At 42.3% G+C, this 19,677-nt stretch overlaps 1 protein-coding gene across 1 annotated transcript; it reads left to right on the top strand.

Moving 5' to 3' along the window:
• The first annotated feature begins 2,338 nt into the window (after positions 1-2,338).
• DUSP29 (dual specificity phosphatase 29) lies at positions 2,339-17,962 on the top strand. The gene is made up of 3 exons (XM_054277204.1): positions 2,339-2,523; positions 12,220-12,440; positions 17,715-17,962. The coding sequence occupies exons 1-3, from the start codon at positions 2,339-2,341 to the stop codon at positions 17,960-17,962; spliced, it is 654 nt and encodes a 217-aa protein (XP_054133179.1).
• The last annotated feature ends 1,715 nt before the right edge of the window (positions 17,963-19,677 follow it).

Genomic DNA, 19,677 nt, shown 5'->3' with positions numbered 1-19,677 from the left:
CAAGGGGGGGGAGCCTGCTCCAACAAGCCTGTGCAGAGGTAACCCTGCAATCTGGCTGCCATCTGACTGCACTGGGTGAGCGCTCTGCAAGACATGGTCTCCTCTCCACACAAATCTGCCAGAGAAATCTGAGATTTCCCTGCCTGGGTTTGTGCTAAACATTTATCTCCTATACCCACAACAGCATTAAGAACAACCCCACAAAAAAATCTAATCTACTTTTCACTCTTTATTCCAAGAGGGCTGGCCTAGGGAATGGCCTTCCTGGAGCTCTGTTTGGTGTATGTAGAACAACTAATACAAGATGGGGTTAAGCATCTTTGATTCCTGGGAAGATGCAAGCCCTTCTGCCCCCAACCAAATGCTTCATGGCAATTATTTCCAGAGTTGAAATAGCAAACCAGCCCTTTTGCCCCCTTCTCCCTCCTCCTAGTTAAACTCTGTTACTTCTTACATAGTCTAGAGTCAAATCTGAAATACATGTTTTATTAGAGGAATTTCAACTGATGCTTTCCTGTGCTGTAATTCAATTTAAAAATCCCTGCAGCAGATAACATTGGCAAGGCATAAAAGAACATAGCGTACTTGAAAGTTCAGGGAGCATGTGGCTTCCCAGGACAGACAGAAACAAGGATTTCTCAGCAGTGGTCGAGCTTTCAGAGTGTTAACCAAGCTCAAACTGTGCCGGTGTTCCAGTACCACAAACGATCATTTGCAGATGTAATTGCCCTGTTCTGAGGTGTAACAAATCAATGCACTGTGGCCACCAGCTGTGATTACTGATTACATTGTGCTTTCTCCTCTTCCTTTCCTCCATCCCATGTTATGGAGCCATGAATAAAAGTAGTCAGTCCTTCAGCATCAAGGCAACAGGCTCTCAGTTATAATTCCTTACTAGACAAATAGCAGTTCTTATCAATTTCTAGATAACAGCCTAATCACTCGCCAAGTCAGACTGACTTAGATTTGTATCTCTGTAGACAAACATTATCTACACTGCTGAGTCTGCATGTAGAATTAGCATAATTCTGGCACAGGAAGCAAAAAGGCTCTCGCAGAGCATGGCTACTGGGGCAGATAGATGGGACTTGGTACTACACATAAGCATGCAAGACAAGCCCAAGGAAAATTTACTACAAGTTGGAATTCTCAGAGCCCTTTAAAAATCTCAAAAGAGGACCACTTAGCTAAACATCATCATCATCATGTTTTAAGAAGCTTAGCTGAAAGATAGATCCCCTTGCCAGTGAAAGCAAGCCAATTTTTGAACAAAGGTGTACACTTGCCAATCAAAAACAGACTCCACAATCTTGCACAGCTTTGGAGTAGGAAAACAGCAATCATTTGGCTTTTTCAATCTTTGTAGAGAAACAGAACATGACAGGCACAAAAGAGCCCAAACTGAGCAAACAAACCCCATGGGTACTTGGGATGTCAGTGAAAAATGGACATCCTGCTTTCAGCTTGACAATAGCTACATGAAAGCATTAGCCAGATTTTTTGAATTAAAAGGACACAAACATTCAGCAGCCAACAGATACACACACACAAAAAAATTGGGAGCAACTACAGGATTCATTGCCTGGAAGAAAGGTGGATTTTTGGCAGGCTCTACTTGCACACTTCATAAGATCAAGCCCAACTCCACATCTTGTTACAAGTCTCTTACAGAGCCACAAGGTTCAGTTTATCCCTTCAAGGGAATGAGACATGAGCAACTGCTACTCTGAGAGACCAGAGAGCCCAGAAGAAGAAATAAAAACAGAGCCCACAGGGAGATGCAGCAAACAGGGAATCTGCAGCTGGCAACATTGGAAAATGAGAGTAGAAGAGGGTATAACAGTACACGCAACATTCACCTGACCAGACACATTTCTTCTCCCTATGTTGCTGAAAACCACAAAGGATGAGCTTTTAGGAGGGTCTTAGTTAATGATAAAAAACCCCAACAACTTAAATTTGCACTCAGTTCCCCTAGGTGCTTTAGATCCCTAGGCTGTTAGACCTACCAAATTCTTGCCAGTAGATTTTTCAGGAAACAAAATCCAGACAGACACTGAACTTCAATAATCTCAAACCTCTGAGTTTTGTTTCCTTTGCTGGTGAGCTCATCCAACAACATATTCCTCACCTTTCTCTGGAGAGGCAGAAATCTGGGTGCAGGTCTGTGTTTGCCACAGAACAGGTACGTCTATCTCAAGCAATGCTCAGTCCCACCTGGTCAGTGCTGCTCCCAGGATGCCACAGTGAGCAGGAGTCAATGGCTTTGTGCTCCCTTGGGTTAATGTTCTGTTTTGGTTGCATTCCAGTTTCTCGCACATCCTGAGAGCGCCACTTCATGGACAAGATGTCATCAGGAAGCTGGAATGCTGGCAAGAAAAATGCATATACAGCAGTCAAAGTAGATCCTGATGAGGACTATTGTACCCCAGGGGCATTTGAACTGGAGAGGCTCTTGTGGAAGGGCTGCCCACAGTACACTCACGTCAATGAAGTCTGGCCCAACCTCTACATAGGAGATGAGTAAGTGTTCACATACCCCCTGTGCAGCAGCTAAGTGTACCTGCTACACCTCCTCTACACAGGAGGGACCAAACTCTTCTAAACACAGCTCACTGACAGAGCAAAGTGTTTGAAACCACTGACAGATCTCAGAGCCTGGCATGGCCCTGGCTGTCACTGCTGCTTCAGGAAAGAGCAGAGAAAGTGCAGCCAGATCTGCTATTAAAGACAGAGTGACAGCGCTGGTTGTAAAGACAGAGTGACAGCACTGGTTGTGGCACCAGTGTAGGCTGCAGAGGTTGAAGCTCGTCATGATCTATTTTTAAATGGTTAGTTTCAAGGAGCAATTTGTTATTTATCTCTGAGTGAAAGTTGTTCCACAGTTACAGAGCATGGCCTGGATGTGTTTGCCACACCTTAGGTTGGTTTAGGCCTAAAATGTAATTCTTGAAAAGTGACTGAAGAGACAGCTCACCCTGCAGTAGTATTTCTGCATTTCTAAGCCTGTGCTTGTGGACATAGAACACTCTGCATTTCCAGATTGCTCAAGAAATTAAAGCAAACAGAACCCTGAGGAAGGCAAAGCTGCAGAGGTGTGTCTCACTGATCTGACCAAGTGTGATTTAGAAAAAAGCAAACCCACAAAACAGACTTAGTCCTGCTGAGCACAGGACTAAACTAGAAGCAGTCTATTCCATGAAGCAGAGAAGACTGCTGCAGCAGGAGACATGCCATCAGAAAATCCCCCGGCCCAAGCCCTGAGCAGAGCAAGAGAGCCTTTCTTATCCCTTTGCCATTATTGGCCCAATTCCCATTTTCCTCTACACCCTGCACTAACATGACATATATTTTTACATCATCACTGAAAGACACAAGTAGGAGCCCCAGTGGCTCCAAAGTTCTCAATAATTTTTAAAAGGTCCTAAAATTCACCTGTTGCCAGCTTATAAAAGAGGAAAGATATACAGCTTTGAAAGTTACAAGGCTCCTAATATCATCCACCAATTACTTCTGTGGCGCCAGAGGCAACAGAAAGACACAAGAGTTCTGGTCTTGTACCCAGCCAAAGCTCCCACTTTTAGAGACAGGGATGGGAGACTGTGTGTGTGTGTGTGTGTATGTGTATGTTGTGTGGGATAAAAAAATTAAACCATGGGAACAGCCTGTCCAAATGATTCAGGAAGAAAAAGGGATTGAGTTTTTCTCTCCTGCCCTGCCCCTCCTGTTAGATATCTCTAACTCTAGATTTACCATAAAGAACAGCCTCTTCTGGCATTTATTTCCTACTTCATTGTTTAGAATCACCATCAGAGTTATTCTGAATTAAGCTGTTAGAATAATTTTCCTCTAATCTCTGTGATGAAGCTATAGCTGTGCCTGCTGAGCAAAGGGATGTAACCAGACAAGAAGTCAGTTTCTCAGCCCAGGACAGCAGTCACTGAATTTTTCCTGTAATCTTCCTGTAGCAGTGGCTTCTTACACCTTGTAATTTAGTAAAAGCTAGAAGGTGTGACTCTGAATACACCACACACCTGGCACTTCATACAAACTAACCAGAGGAACAAAAATACAAACTTCTTGAGAGGCACGTAGAGCTACAACCTGTCATGCTGGGTAATGTGTTTCTGCTGAGGACTGGTCTTAAGTCAAGAGGATAACCAGTGGTGCTTCCAAGGAAAACAAGTTCCCCACCATGACAAGACAAAAGCATGAGAAAACCAATGGAGAAGGAAAAACAAGTAAGGAGCAGGTGGGGGGGGGGAACAGAAATAAAACTTCACCAGAAAATGGAACTCCCCAAAAGAGAACTACTATTGTCAGCCAGGCAAGGGCAAACTTGACACGGCAGGAAATCTGCGAAGTAGTCTGCATGCAAGATGCAGGTTTTCACTACCTTAACTAAAATTTGCTTTGAAATAGGCAAAGTCCATGGACATTTATATCTTTCCTGGAGCCAGCTCCATATCTTACTCCTGACCAACAGCCTACCCCCTCAGTGTGGCAGGATTTTTGTATTGTTTTAAGATCTTGCTGTAGAACTAGTGGCCAAAGAGATGCCACAAGCCACGAACAGATGTTGGGTGCATTTGCATCTTTAGCCAAGCTAAATAAAGGTTGATGTTGAAAGAATTTGGTGGAACTCATCAACAAAATCAAATGAACACACACATCCAGAGTTTATCTTCAGAGCCTCCACATCTGTGCTTCATTCCTGCCTCCTGCATTTACAAGGTTAACAGGACTTGTGGCTGCTTATGGAAATGCTAATTAATTACCCTGACTACGTAACCACATCTTCCTTCTAATGCAATCCAGGCTATCAAGGAGCCCTGTGAGGCCACTCCATCCTTTTGTTATGAGGCTTCACTGCAGATGTTGCCCAGAGGCAATGAAATCTCTATGAGCCTGTCAGACCCAGAATAATCAAAGCCTCAAAATATAACATGCTGTGTTCAACTCCAATTGAAATTTTCCCCCAGCAAGTTCCAAGGGCTTTTAAAGACCAGATACTGGAATTTGTATGACACAGCCCAGCAACAGGAATAAAACACTCTTGGCCAAGATTTTGAGTCAATTCCTACCAGGATTAGTGTTTGCATATATCCTCCTCATATTTAGAAGTCCTCTAAAGGGATAGAAAGCAGCCTTGTTTTTCTCCTTTGTTTCTCTGGCCACCTGGTTTCTTGGAGGCAGTTTTACTGGCAAATCCCAAACCTGCTTGGTTCACTGGGATCACATGGAAAGTCTTTGCCAGTTACTCATCTTGTAGTTTCTTCTTGCAGCTCTTCAGTGATGGCCTTATTATCTGAGATGATGTTTAGGCTTCCATATTTCTGAAGTTCAAAGAATATTTCCACTGAAGACAAAGGCCTCCCAATTTGTTTTCCTCTTGAACATGCACTAGATCTCCTTAGGATTTAAGGCCTGATCACAGTTTCAGGTCTTGCCATGTTCTCAAACTACTCCCAGAAAGAAAAAGTCTTTTGAAATGTAATTTGTTACAAGTTAAGTATGAAAAATAATTTTCTGGGTATGCAGCTGAACTGAGCTTGCAATTCACAAAAGCTATGGTCTGTGCCTATGCCTTGCCGTGACTCATGGCCTTCAGAACTGATGCAGGTAAGGAAGATGAGTAACCCAAACCCACAATTTAGAATGCATGATAATAAAGATAAATAACTAAACATGAAATGTATGCATAACTAAAACTCATTCTCTCCTCTTACCTTTCTGCAGAGAAGCAATACAGCATGGCTTTTTCCAAGTGACCAAGTAAAAAGATAATTTACACTAACCTAGAAGAAAACAGATGGGACTCTCTCAGGCTAGAAAACAGCTACCTCCCATCGTTTAGCATTACGAACTCCTAGCATCTACATCAGTATTAATCATATAAAAATAGAAGCAAATACAGATTTAGATTACAACAACACTCTTGAGGACATAGTTTTAACTTGGGTAGAATGAGAACCTGCCAATTGTAACAGCAGTTTAACAATCCAGAAAATCAGATCTTTAACAGCGGACAATAAACCTCAACGCTCCAGTGGTTTCTGAGACAAGTAACACTTCTCCACTCTCTCTATCAGTGATCTCTAACATTTGATAAGTTGCTGAAGTCAAGACCAGGAACTGACTGACCACAGCATGAGTGCTTGGTGCCTTTGCTGTGTAGAAAGCAGAGAGCTATTTCCTCTATCTAGGTTGTATCACTTACAAAAACTACATCCACCATTTAGGGCTAGAGGAAAATCAAATACTAAATATTTTCCATCCCACATTCTGATGATCTTGCTCACTGTTTTCAGTGGTACCTAAAAATTCTTTTAATTCACACTGAGCAGGAGGTACCCAGAGAAGTGGAGCAACACCTCAGAAGGAAAAGGGGATACAATGCTACACTATCTCCAGACTCCCTCAGTGCTAGAGTTACCAAGGAAAATTGGGTCAGTATTATTGGAAATTCTCAACATCTCTCCACAGGAGGGAGAACTGCCAGATTTTCTTAAGAAAGTGTCAATATTGCCTATATTCAGCAAGCTTCTTTCTGACACTGACCATCTGGTAAATTATCATCCTGCACTGAGCTTTCCTTTAGCGCTTAAGAAAACGGAAAAGTTCGAGAGAGGCGATTCCTCTCCTAGTAACATGTTGCCTCAGATTTCCTGGTGTTTTGTCAATCTGGGTCACGTCAATCTGTGGCTTTAACAGTCTATACTGAAACATGTTTGCATTGCACAACCTTTGCATGAAGTTTAAGAGACTTGGCTTTACTTAAAGCTGAAAAGCACACCAGTCATCTGGGGTGTAGTACCAGCTGTACAGTGCTAACTTACCTGAGGAGGGAGTTGCTCTGCCCACACCCTCCTGAGGTATTTTGGAGGACTATTTCCTTCAGTTGTATTTGTGTTTTCCTCATGAGCCACATATCTTCCCTTTGTTAGCTGCTTTCAGTACACTTAATACTGTGTGTGAAGGTGCAGGCTGCAGTGCTTGCAAGCTCTTTCCCCCTGTCTTCCAATTCCATTGATTTGGGCAACCTCCTAACAAAAGCAGCTGGAACTAAAGCTTGTCATGACAGTAGTTTTGAAAAGAGAGAGGGGATTTGGTACAGTGGAGACAGCAACCTAAAAGAAAGCATTCTTTTTCATGTTGTAACTACTTACACATTGTTTCTTCCAGAAGAACACAGAGTTTGCTGCAGCACTTGCTATTGATCCTATGAAACTTAGCCTTAAAACTGACAACAGGCACAGTTAAAGTCTCAGACGAGCCCTCTACTTGCCCTTGCACAATCCAAGAGAGGTAAACAGTCTTTTGGGAACCATCTGAAAATGGATGACACTTTTGTCTGGGTCAGTTTGCCCTTTTGGTGAGTCTGTTAGTATCAATATATCCATATGTGAAAGTGATTTTATCTCCAGTTTTCACCATTGAGGTGGGATTCCCACATCAAAGTACTCCCCCTTGCCTCAGAACTTTCCAAACATGTTTATGAGTCCATCTGCCCTACAGTAAATGCAGGGTCAGATTCAGCAAAGCACTGAGCTTTTGCTTAGCATAGAGAAAAGGACTTCTGGGTATACTTAACTTTTAGCATAAGTTTATGTGCTCTGAACTGAAGAGCTGATGAGCTTTAGCATGGGACTAATCAGCACAGGTCATCTCTTACTAAACTGAATTACATTGAAATTTTCATTGTTATCTCCCAGTGCCACACTTCACCTTCCCTGCATGGGAACACATTCAAGGCAGACACTGGAGACCGCAGCTGCACCATGTAAAAGAAAATCAAGTACTAATAGCACAGATGGTGGAGATATACAAAATGAAAACAACTGCTAGAGTAGCCAAGTGCTTACAGCTTCACCTACACTGGCATTTTTAGCAAACTCCTCTTTACAATGGCTACTTAAAATTCAACCATAATCACAAAAATGGAAGTATTAATCACAATTGAATAGGAAACAGCAGCACCCAAGGAGGGGAAAAGAAGAATGTTGTTAACTTGACTATTACACTCTGATAGCGAGCAAATTGCAAGGAAAAAACCCCCAATGCTTTTTCTAGTCAAAATTGAATTAGGAATGGAGCCATAAATCCTCCAATAAGGTAATGATTCATATTGCCCTGAACAATCCTATGCTATTAGTAACCTCAACCAATCAGATATTCACAGATATTTATGCCTGATTTATTTCTCTCTTTCCTTTACAATACTGATACCTCAGGCACAGTGAAAACTGCAAGCAAGGCCAAGAGCATTCCCCGCTCCTTGGGGTGTAACCAGAGGCATCATGCATGATGAAACAGAGCAAACCCCACAGGCTCTGGTTACAGGGTACAGAGGGATGCTTTCACAACAGCTTTGACACTGCACACTCAGCTGAGGGTGGAGAGCAGCCCAGTCCTTCCCACAAAGACAGAGCTCACTGCTGCCTATGGGCAGTCCAGGCAAACATTTTGAGGGACACAGTAACGTTTCCATTTACAGGCACACAGGTCCCACACCTGGGGCCTCACCAGGCTGTTGCTTGCTCTGCTAACTGCCCACCAAGCTGCTGCAAACCCACTATGACCCCAAGTTTAACTATGGCAGTGTCAGTCTCAGCACAGGCCTTCTCTGCCTGGTCATGTTTATGATCAAAGTACAAAGTACCAGCAGACAGGAGGTAAAAAGCAGATAAACCTGAGCCAGTATGACAAGTGGTGGTCCAGCTGGGCTCTTGCCCTAGATTTTGGGGAAGGATTTTATGAGGAAAGAAAAGAGGAAAAATTTTCAAAGGACAGTAGTGAAATCTCTTATGAAAATATAATTATCAAGTATAAGACTGGGGGACAGAGAGAAAGAGGAAGGAGCTAAAATACTTTCTAATCTCCATATTAGGTTTGAGACCAAGCACTCTTGCTCTTGAAAAAGACTAAGTGTCACTTCAGCTTTCTTCACAAGATGCAGATTCTAAAGCCCAAGGCAAGCACCTCTTGCAGTCCAGTGAACCCTATTTTCTATTACACAACAACTGCTTCTTCATATCTCCACACAACAATATTAGAAACCTTAGGAAAAGCTTTCCATAGATAAAATGTCCAGGCTATCTGCTGTAAGAAAGGTGCCTGACACCCTCTTTACAGACTGTGTGCACTAGCTTGGCCTGCAGATGCAAAAGCCACGTGGCCACAGGACTGTACTGACCCTGCTCCACTTAGGGCAGGTATTTTAGGCCTTGCTTCCACTAACAGGTTCTACAACACCTACACACACTTTGAGTGATAGCTATTCCAGTGAAAATGTGGAGAACTTAACAGATTTGAAATCTCAGCACTGAGCACTCATTTTCTGGAAGTTTTTCACATTAGCAATGTCAGTAGAAAAAAGAAAATTTGCTTCCGTATAATAAAGAAAACAATTCCATTGGGTAAGGTTCTATTCAGTTCAAAGGCTATTGCCAAATCAGTCTGCATATCAAGCATAATTAGAAAGCAGATAACATTTGAAAGTCAGCGTAGCCCAAGCATTGAGGAAAACAGCATAAATTCCTTGGTACACGTGTAATTTGCTGTTTTAAAAAAAAAAAAGTTATTTCACAAAAGATTATATAGTTATATCTGAGCATTTATAATGAATTTTTGCAACGCCATTCAAGGTTGAGACATGGCTGCTTCTGAGTCCATTTCCAGCCCACGTTGGGAAACAAACAGAGTAACAATGTGTATATTCCAAACCTGCCACAGGTCAAGGGCAAAACATCTGCTAATGCATTTGTGATGCAAAATGATTAAACTGATTAAATAAAAATAATTCCATCCTGAGCCTCCAATTCACAGAATGCAGCTACAGGCAAGACTGGGGGACGGAAGGGGAAGTTCAGAGGAGCTTGGCCAGGCTGAGCTGACTGCTTATTCAAGTTACTGAAAGACAGCATCCCTTCTTTCTGAATACATACTGGAAAACTGAGGCCACCCAACATTGCAAAATCAGGTTGTAGGAAACAGAACAGGACTGTGTGACTGTCAGAAAAAATGCATTAGTGGCATCCACTTTGTCAAAAGGAAATCAACAATTAAGGAAACAGGAAAATTTGATTTCATATAAAAACAAGTGTCAAATGTTAATGACTGTAACCTATTGTTTGACATTGTCCTTGCTCAGAACAACTTCATAATTTAATTCTAATGCTATTTTTTAGCCTGAGCAGTGCTTTCAGAAGCGAAAGTGTGATAGCATGTACAGTCCATCAAAAAATTTGGTTTTCTACTGAAAATACTCTGCAGTCCTGCTTCCTACTCAGCATGTAGATCTCCACTTGCAAGTGTTCCCCTTGTGCATGGGTCTCTGACCTGAAGCCCTCAGTCTTACATGGTTTGTAGGACAGAAGCTTTGGGCCTGTCTGATGAATGAAAACCATTCCAGCATCAGGGAGATAAAACAAAGACAGGCTTAATTTGAAAACAGGAACTGTAGCTCACCTCAAGGACATCGAAACGAAGGCAGTAGTTATTCACTGCACCACTTCAGCCAGGACATTTAACCTGGTTGATTTTAAGTACTCTCCATCCTTTCAGTATAGAACTGAAGTGTCTTTGCTGGCAATATTTACACACAGGGAATCCTAAGGCACAAAACCTCCTAAAAGGATGGAGAAGAAAGCAAGTCTTTCTCAGTCAATCACTGCTATAGGAATGCAAAGGGAAGGAGTAGGCATTATTTAACATGAGGTGAAAGTGGCAACGTACACCATTAGCAGTGCTCCAGGGTCTACTAAACTTATTTAGGTAGGCATCACCACACTAAGAGAAGCTTTTATTTGACTTTTACATGATTGGATAGCAGAGGTATAGCATTATTTCATGGCAAAAACACCAGTACTGTCAAGACATTATTATTCCTAACCAGAAAGGAATTTCTGCAGGGCAATATTTACTCAGAGCAGCCAATGATCATGAGCTTCATTTAACTAAGAGCAAGCATAGGTAAAACCTTCAGTATCCATATCCCAGTTAAGTGCCCTAATCATTAGGTCCTTGACTGCTCAGAGGGGGTTTTGACTTAGAGCTTGGAAAGGCAGTCAGCTTCAAGCTATTGTGGGCTGTCACCACTAGAATTATGAAACACAGCAGGTAGCCCACCACAACGTCCTGTGTGACAGCAGCTACATTTACACATGGAAGTGTTCAGGAAACATTCATGGAGAGAGGTACTTTTGTTTGGAAAAAGCTTTTTTACATCATGCAGTAGTTATGTGAAAATATATTAACAGAATAAAGGTTATGCCATTTTTTCTTTTTGTAAAAAGCTTTGTAGTTTTCCTAGGCACTAATGAAACTTGACAGCTTTTTCAGAACAAAATTTTCCCAAACTAAAAGCTTTCTGTAATGGAAGAAAAAAAGTTTTTACATGCCTGGCCATGAACTCTACATTTTTTTAGGAATTTTATCCTAAAGCAAGCACCTACAGTGGGTATTGAACATACAAATCTAGGCTTTCTTCTCTGACTTGCCTTGTCCAAGAGAAGAGAAGACAAGAACAAATGAGAACCTCTGGCTAAATACATGAATTCCAGCTTCCTCTGAAGGCTAATATCAAATTTCCTTATATAGTTCTTTTTGCTTTAGACCTCCGGTTTGACCAAACAAGAGAGTAAAATGGAGTTGTGATAGGAAGTTATATTCACATAGGGATGGGATTTTAAAATTGTATTAATTTTTTATAGAAATTGAGAAGAACTCAGTAACCTCTTCTAGGGAAGAAGAGTTTCTTTTTGAATCCCAGACGATTTCACTATTCACACTTTACAGACAATATCATTTGATAGGACAGAAAGGGAAAACAGCATTCATGGGTCCTATTTCAAGTTCTGCCACTGATTTCCTTTTCTGACTTTAGATAATTCCTTCTATTTCTTTCTGTATCCCAACTTTCTTCTTGTACAAGATGGATGGAAGCCAGTATTGCCTATGTGCACAGGTAACAGGCAAAATAAATCCACATTAAACATGCTCTAAGGACCTGGGGGAGATAATTAGGAACTGCAAAAGAATGACAGCTTCAAACAGAATGACAATATCTTAAGTTCCTTAAAATGGTAAATTATGCATTGTTAAAGCATTATCAGTTTCACTAACATTTAGAACATACCAAAGCAGAGGTTTTCTTTATTTTTTTTTCCTAGCCTTGAAGAAGGTTGCTGAGTTACATAGCAGCTCTTGTTTTCCCAGGAAAACGGCGCTGGACCGCTACAGCCTGGAGAAGGCGGGGTTCACGCACATCCTGAACGCGGCGCACGGGCAGCGCAACGTGGACACGGGAGCGCAGTACTACAGCAGCATGGCCCTGCAGTACCACGGCGTGGAGGCCGACGATCTCCCCACCTTCGACCTCAGCCAGTTCTTCTACTCGGCTTCCAAATTCATTGATAATGCACTTCAGGATGAAAGAAGTAAGGAGGGTGCTGAAAATGGTTCCAACCAGGATAATATTTACCACAACTAATTCAAAGCATAGTTCCATGGCATTTTACCTTGCAGGAATGAAACAAGTCCAATATAGTTTACCAGAGAAAATACAGCTAGTAGTAGTTTAAGAGAAGGCAGTGATGTATTTAGGACCCTTCCCACTAAAATTACCCCAAGAGCTTCTTAGCAAGCACTTTTGTCAAAGTTCTCATCACAGCTTGTATCAAGGGGTCCTGTCTGACAGATTTTTTGGTTTTGTTTTGACTCCTTCAAAAACACATGAGACAACTGGAAATTGCCTAGGTGCCATGAATATGCTGTCTTTTCCTCCTTTTCCTAATTAGCCCCTATCAAGACAGGGTTAATAAATATTAGTTGCATAGTGGTGGGAGTAGAATACAATGGTCTCAGACATTCCATGCTATCATTCCACAGCTTCATGCTCTGCACCATTAGATTCCCTCTATAAATATAGAAACCACTCCTCCTACCTGACCATCAGATCTACCCCAACCTGTAACATTTATTTCTCTGCCATCTTCCAAGCAGCAGGGAACTGATACAGCTCTGACAGCAGTAAACTAGAAACATTGCATTAAAGTATTTGTAATTTCTCAGCTTGATTACTACAATTCATTATTTGCTGATCTCCAGCAGTGTTCTATCAGAAAGCTTGGCACTGATGTCAAGTGCTACAGCCTAGGCCTCACACTGACTTTCAATATTACTCCTACTCCTTCCCCTCACATACTTTTAAAAAAAATCACAGCAAGATATTTTACCAGAAACCAGTTGAGAAACTTAAAACTTTCCTGCTGACCTATAGAGACCTTAATATCAGAGGGTCAGATATCAAGTTTCTAGCCTTGTGTCAGCTTCTGTTCTTGGCTGTCTAGCTCAGCTGCAGGCAGTTACTACCTGACTTGCTTCCAATAGCCAGCCAGGTCTTTACACTTCTGCCCTTTCAACAAGTACAGACCACACAACAGTCCCTTCCTTTGCTCAGGAGAAAACCTTGAAAGCAGATCAGTTTTAAAAATCAAAGTCCTAATAGTAGGAGAAACTGCTTCAGGAGCTTACCTGCTTATGAAGAAAGATACCCAGCATTTTAAAAAAGTGTATCTGGAGCAGTGCCTTTGAAAAGGAGAGGATAACTAGCACTCACCCATGTCTAGCCATGGCTGGAGGCCAGAGGTCAGTGTCAGACTGGAGTGGCTGGAATAAGAAATGCAGACTTCCTCATTCCCACCACCCTCCTGTTCCCATAAGACTTTAGTCTGCTGCATTGAGGTAAAGAAACAAGCACAAGGGAAGCAGCAAGGGCAAGGAAAAAAGCCTTGCTTCCCAATAAAGGTTGTAGGAGGAAAGGATGAGATGGGGGGGATATTACCTTTTTGTTTCAAAACCACATCAAAGTACAGCAAGTCCTGAGACAGTAGCAAGCATCAGCCCAGCACTAGAACACAAAATCAAATTGGAGTGACTGGGTGAACAAACAAAACAAAAAAATCTGCACTCAAGTAGATACTACAAATGGCAGTGATTTCTGTAGCTGTGGTCATTTCTGCCACATTCAAATGGCTTTTAAACAAGTTAACTAGGATCTTTTCTGATGAAGACCTACCGTAACACTCATGAAGAAAAAGAGCAAACTCTTAGCTTCCTCATGAGAGAAAAGTAAAATGTGTGTATGTACACCTCTTATCCCAGCCAGAGATGTGTGAAGACACGATGCATGGCCCAGGATGACACAGGTTTAAAGCTTGACAGTAACTTCCCAATACACATCTACAGAATAGAATGACTCCAGAAGCTAGACTAAAGTGTGGACTCATGCCTCCTATGGAAGAAAAGACTAGAGGTACCTAGGGCTCTCCTCCAACAACATACATGTGTTATCTGTGAATGCACATCTAGTGCAGAAAGGCGTTCTGCATTTCTAGCGCCAAATGAACAGGCAATGAAGGTGCACTTGTGCGCTCCTTCCTGATTGACAAAGAGCATCCAGATTCCTAAACAGGATTTTGGATGAAGTAACCAAGCACCTGCCTCCAGTGGTAATGACATGGGACTTCAGTGTGTGGTGCTCCATACTTCTGATCAGTAACAGCTTTGCATTGCTTTGCTGCTTTGTATTAGAGCTGAGCAAACACAGAGAGGGAAAGGGGGGAGAAAGGAAAAAGCTTCAGCTTGTGTGACCAGAATCTGTGTGTTGACGAATTTGCTCTAGCTGTATCACGTCCTGGCTGTATCTGGGGTATGACCTTCAGCCAAATGATCACATTGATTGAACAGATGTCTTTTGATAATGATTTTTGTGAGGAAGAGGCTCAATAGTCAATGCTGTTGAAACAAATTGTCATTCTAATGAAGAAGGCCCTCTCTGAAACAGACCAGAAAGCTTGGCACTTCGGATGCTGTCAAAACAGCCCTAATTCTGACTTAACATTTAAAATCTTCATGGTGATGAAGAAATTCCCTGATCAGAACAGTATTCGTAGGGTTTAAGCATGGGCTGATGGACATAAGAGCAGTTATAAGGGTAAGATTTAGAGGCAAACTCTAATGAGTCCCAATTATGCATGCTGACATTCAGATGGGCAGAAAGCTTTCCCAAAACATGCAATTCAGACCATAGAACAGCTTAAAATATTTATCAGTGAGGCCTGTATAACATGAAAGGAAGACATTATTTTAAGATTTTTTTAGGCTTCCTACTAAGCTACAGATTTAATATTCATTCCCTTGAAATTTTAGTTCCTCAAAATGTAGAATAAAGGGGAATGGCATTTTCACTACATGTTAAAATGTCTGGGGAAAATACACAAGAGACAGATTTTAAAAGAAAATGAAGTGGGAAGAAAGATATAAGAAAATGACAAAAACCCGAGGCTTTTGACCAAAGACCTCAACATTCAAGGCTCCAAATGATTCTGGAAAAGTAGTGCTGCATCTAGACAAATTTTCAAGAAACACAAACCCAAGTCAAGCGAACAAAGTATTTCAGAGATCTGTCACCACTCAGCAGACCTCTGTCTCTGTGCACTGATGCTGAATATTCTGGCACACCTTGAAGATATAAGTGGTCAGAATCCAAGACTGCAAGGGCAGGCTCCCTTTTGGGGAATGAGGGTTCAGAGTGGTCCTTATATTAGAATGGAAGAGACTACAAAATAGTACAGAAAGGATGTGGCTCTGCAGAAAAGTGTCTGTTCTGCTGTAACAGGCAGTTGGCTCTTGGCTATTCACACACAGCAAGGACAAACTTCCTTTTCTGCAAACCAGTGGACATTTCAGAAGATTGTACAGCCATTTTTTGCCTTTGTTAACACAATACAAAACTGTATTTTCTCCTAGATCTCCTCCATTTGCCACCCACACAAAGCAAAGTGCTCCTTGTCCCATCACCTATTTTATCACCTCAACAGCAACAGATTTACAAGGTGGGAAGCTCTAAAGAGAAGCACTGAAGGGCTAAACAAATGTGTCTTTTCATACACTTCAAATATTTGCAGTAATAATAGAATGGATTATCATTTTCCAGGAGAGGAAGAGGCACTTTTAGTTATCAGAAGGACTGGAACTTTGCCAAGATGCCTCAAAGACTATCTGCTGGGATTAGGATGCAGACTGTAACCATTAATCCTTTAGTGTTGGCAGTTCTTGATGCATCCATTACACAGCAATGCTGCTTGTGCCAAGGCATCCTCTTGTGCCTGGAAGCAAAGGAGTTAATCTGCAGGAGTCATGGCTTTGCACCCAGCACTTCTCACCAGGCATAGCTGACAGAGATAAACTATTATTGGCCCTGATAGCACAGTTTTTATTTTTTTTTCTCCTGTGGCAATTCTGCTTAGCAGGGTGTTAGAGAGTGTGCCCCAAATCTACTTTCTTCAGCAGTTCAACCTTTTGTGAGACCCCCTCGAGGGCTTTGATTCATTTTTGGAAATCTTTTGAAGTGTTTCAAAACCTGTCAATCAGACCTGAACCCACTTACTGTTCTCTTCCTCTACCTCCCCCAGATACTGCTGACAGGGAAGGCTCCACAAGACTTCCAACCTTGTTACTATCCAAAGCCAATGACTTCCTGCCTCTGGAAGTCCCAAGCTAAGCCAAGCAGTGTCACAGAGTTAAACTGCAGCATGTTTTTTTGGAGGTGAAAACTCTTGGCAGAGACTCTGCACTCACAGGGGATGAGACAGGCTCCTACTGCAGGGAGATGATCGTATTAGAACACTCACATGATGGTGGTGGTGAAACATTACTTGCATTCAACACAACAGGGTGCTAGCCAGAAATTTCTACAGCAGCTGTTCTATAGAGTAAGAAGTGGTTTCTTTCCAACTCCTGGTAATATGCCTGGCCTTTTTTATTGTCTGCCCTCAAAAATTGGCATAAAGTGATGTGATCTAGATCTCAAAAGACATTATTGCCCCAACAAAAACCAAAACCCAATTTGGTTACTTTGTGTGTCTAGTTAGTAGAAATGGGAAAGGCACTCCCCATGCATTCCATTTATACTCATGGAAGGACAGTCTGAGAGCACACCAAACCCTCCCACACCCTTGTGCTTTGGTTTTTATTCCCAAACACAGAATTGCAAACACACAGTTTGTGAGGCATGTAAGTCAAGGCTGCAGCAGGGCTTGCTATGATACTTAATGCAGTCCCCAGGCCTTCTCTGCAAGCTTTGTCCACAAATAAAAAGATATTTGGTGTAGAATTATTTGGTCATCTTATTGCAGGCACTCCATACTTCCATACATTCCATAAGTTCCCTCCTATCACAAAAGTTCCATACCTTCTTGGTGTTTCTCATGGCCAGCTCCTCAGAGCACTGACTCTTTCTTCTTCACAAAGCAGCCACTGACCCCAGCTCCCCTCTCACCCAGCCATCCCTCTCTTTTATAGCACTCTTCTTCTCATTGGTTACAGCTGTGGCCTGGTAAAGTCAGGCCTGCTCCTAATCTTTGATAATTGGCCCAGCTGCAACTCCTTAGGGGTAAGATTACTTTCTACACTATCTTTATTTTCTTATATTCTATCCCCCTACAGAATTAAATGGATCATCCCTACTGTAGATGGTGTTCAGCTCTAAGATTTTTCACACGAGGGAAAACTGAGGCTGTAGAGAGGCTTACTGAGTGCTGGTGAGGGGAGTCAGACACCAACCAGAGCAGGGGCACTACAGAAACCTTCACTGGCAAGAGGAAAGCAGCACCCCGTGTCAGCTGTGACGTGTGCCTCTGTTTCCACAGGCAAGGTGCTGGTTCACTGCGCCATGGGCCGCAGCCGCTCCGCCACGCTGGTCCTGGCTTACCTGATGATCCACAAGAACATGACGGTGGTGGATGCCATTGAGCAGGTGGCAAGGCACCGCTGCATCATGCCAAACAGGGGCTTCCTGAAGCAGCTGAGAGAGCTGGACATAGAGCTGGCACTGCAGAGGAGGAACAGCAAGAACAGCCTAGCACCTGCTGAGCAGCAGAACAGCACCACCATCTAGCACTGCCCTGGCACAGCTGTGCTGCTGGAAAAGAAACTCCGTAAAGGGAGGGGAGGGGAAGGTGTAGTTAATTACACAGGGATCATTTGTTATTTGCTAGGGAAAAAACCCAAAGTCATTTCAAATACAATGTCAAGATGAGAAAGAAGGGAAGCCAAACTTAAAATTCATCATCTTAGAAAGTTCCAGCCTTAGCAGAATTCTTTGTTACATCAACAAATAAGTTTTTCTCTCTGCAAAAACCTGAAACGTTTACAACACAAAAGCAAGCACAACTTAAAACTCTCTTCTAGCTAAGTACTCCCAAAATTGTGATCCTAACTCAAGTCCCCAGCCTTTAAAGGAGTGCAGATAGGCACTCCTGAAGAAATCTTGCAGGAAAAACACTGAATTGTTTAGTCCGGAGTCCTGAATAGTTTCACAGGAGTTTGCCTTTTTGTGCTGTTTCCTGGCAATTTTATTTCTTTTTTCACAGTGATAATCCAGGGCAGCACAGCAGTTAGAGAGCCTCTACATGAAGGACCAACTACACCATGAGCATTTGCTTTACAGACAGGAATTCTGTATCAAATGATAAACTAAAAGATAACAAATATCTGTGAGGATTTCCTTTTGTCAAGCTACAGTTATCTTCTTTCTTGTATCCTGCATGAGAGCTTGATGACTGCTGTAAGTGAAAGAGGATTTGTCATCGATTCACATGCATAATTGACGACCCTCAGCACTACAGAAAATTGCCAGGGCCATTCCTTCTATTTACCATGCTGATATAAATGGAGTTTGTTTCCATCAACCACCCTGCCAGATGGACAAATTAAACAGCTTATAAAACTGAGAGACATAGACAGTGATCTAAAATGGAAGATTAGTACCTTTAGCAGTCCTTCATTTCTGCTTGTATCAGAGATTCTTACACTGTTAGTAAAAAACTGGCTGCATTTTGCCCACTGCTGGGGGATCAGGCAGCCTGAGCATAACAACACTTACCATTCCTGTCTTTGCTAAGGGCTGAGTGCAGCTTCCAGGAGAACTGACATTTGGCAGCTTCCACATGAACTATGTCCTGCTCCAAAGACAAGGATCTTTCCTAGAACCAGGTCTTGCCTGAAGGACTCTGCTGGCACAGCTGTGCCAATTAAACACTTCTGAAGTAAACACACTTTTCATTTACTTCCCAGCTTTTTTTTTTTTTTGCCTACTGTTCTCTCAGAATTAATGAGAGTAAACCAGAAGAGCAGAACTTCTGAAACACATGACTTACACAAAGTGAGGCAGCTCTTGCAAGCTGCTGATTCACAAGTGTCAGCAGCACCAACTCCGCTCCAAGCCAGCTCTGCAGGAAACACACACTGAACAAGGCAAGTTGATTTCCTTCTTGCGAGCCACCAGTGGCTTGGAGCATTCTGTGAGAGTGCATGGCCAAAGAGCCTCTTGCCTTTCACAAGAATCAACTGTGGCAATTCTGTGAAGAATTTTTTGAAGACAGTAAAAGCAAGAGCTCATTCCCCTGTGGGACAGTGCTAGAGGACACAGTCAAAACTGACACTGCAAGGTGCATACAAGATAGAGAACAAGTACATCTGTCAAGGAAAAAACAACCCTCTTATTTATCAGAAATTTTAGTGCCATAATGCAATTCACAGCTAAACAGGTGTTATGGGGGAAGATGTAGGATAGTTCCTTGTCCTCCTAAAAGGAATTAAATTCTGAAATAA

This window comes from Melozone crissalis, unplaced genomic scaffold (assembly GCF_028551555.1).
Source record: "Melozone crissalis strain CALT ecotype California unplaced genomic scaffold, PUWL_Pcris_2 ptg000019l_1, whole genome shotgun sequence".
NCBI lineage: Eukaryota > Metazoa > Chordata > Aves > Passeriformes > Passerellidae > Melozone > Melozone crissalis.
The sequence above is the reverse complement of the archived record's forward strand: the minus strand, read 5'-3'. Positions and strand labels throughout refer to the sequence as shown.

Coding starts and splice junctions, on each gene's coding strand:
- DUSP29 (XM_054277204.1), top strand. CDS start 2,339: ATGGACAAGATGTCATCAGGAAGCTGGAATGCTGGCAAGAAAAATGCA. Junction 2,524..12,219: donor AACCTCTACATAGGAGATGA/GTAAGTGTTCAC, acceptor TTGTTTTCCCAG/GAAAACGGCGCTGGACCGCT. Junction 12,441..17,714: donor TGCACTTCAGGATGAAAGAA/GTAAGGAGGGTG, acceptor CTGTTTCCACAG/GCAAGGTGCTGGTTCACTGC.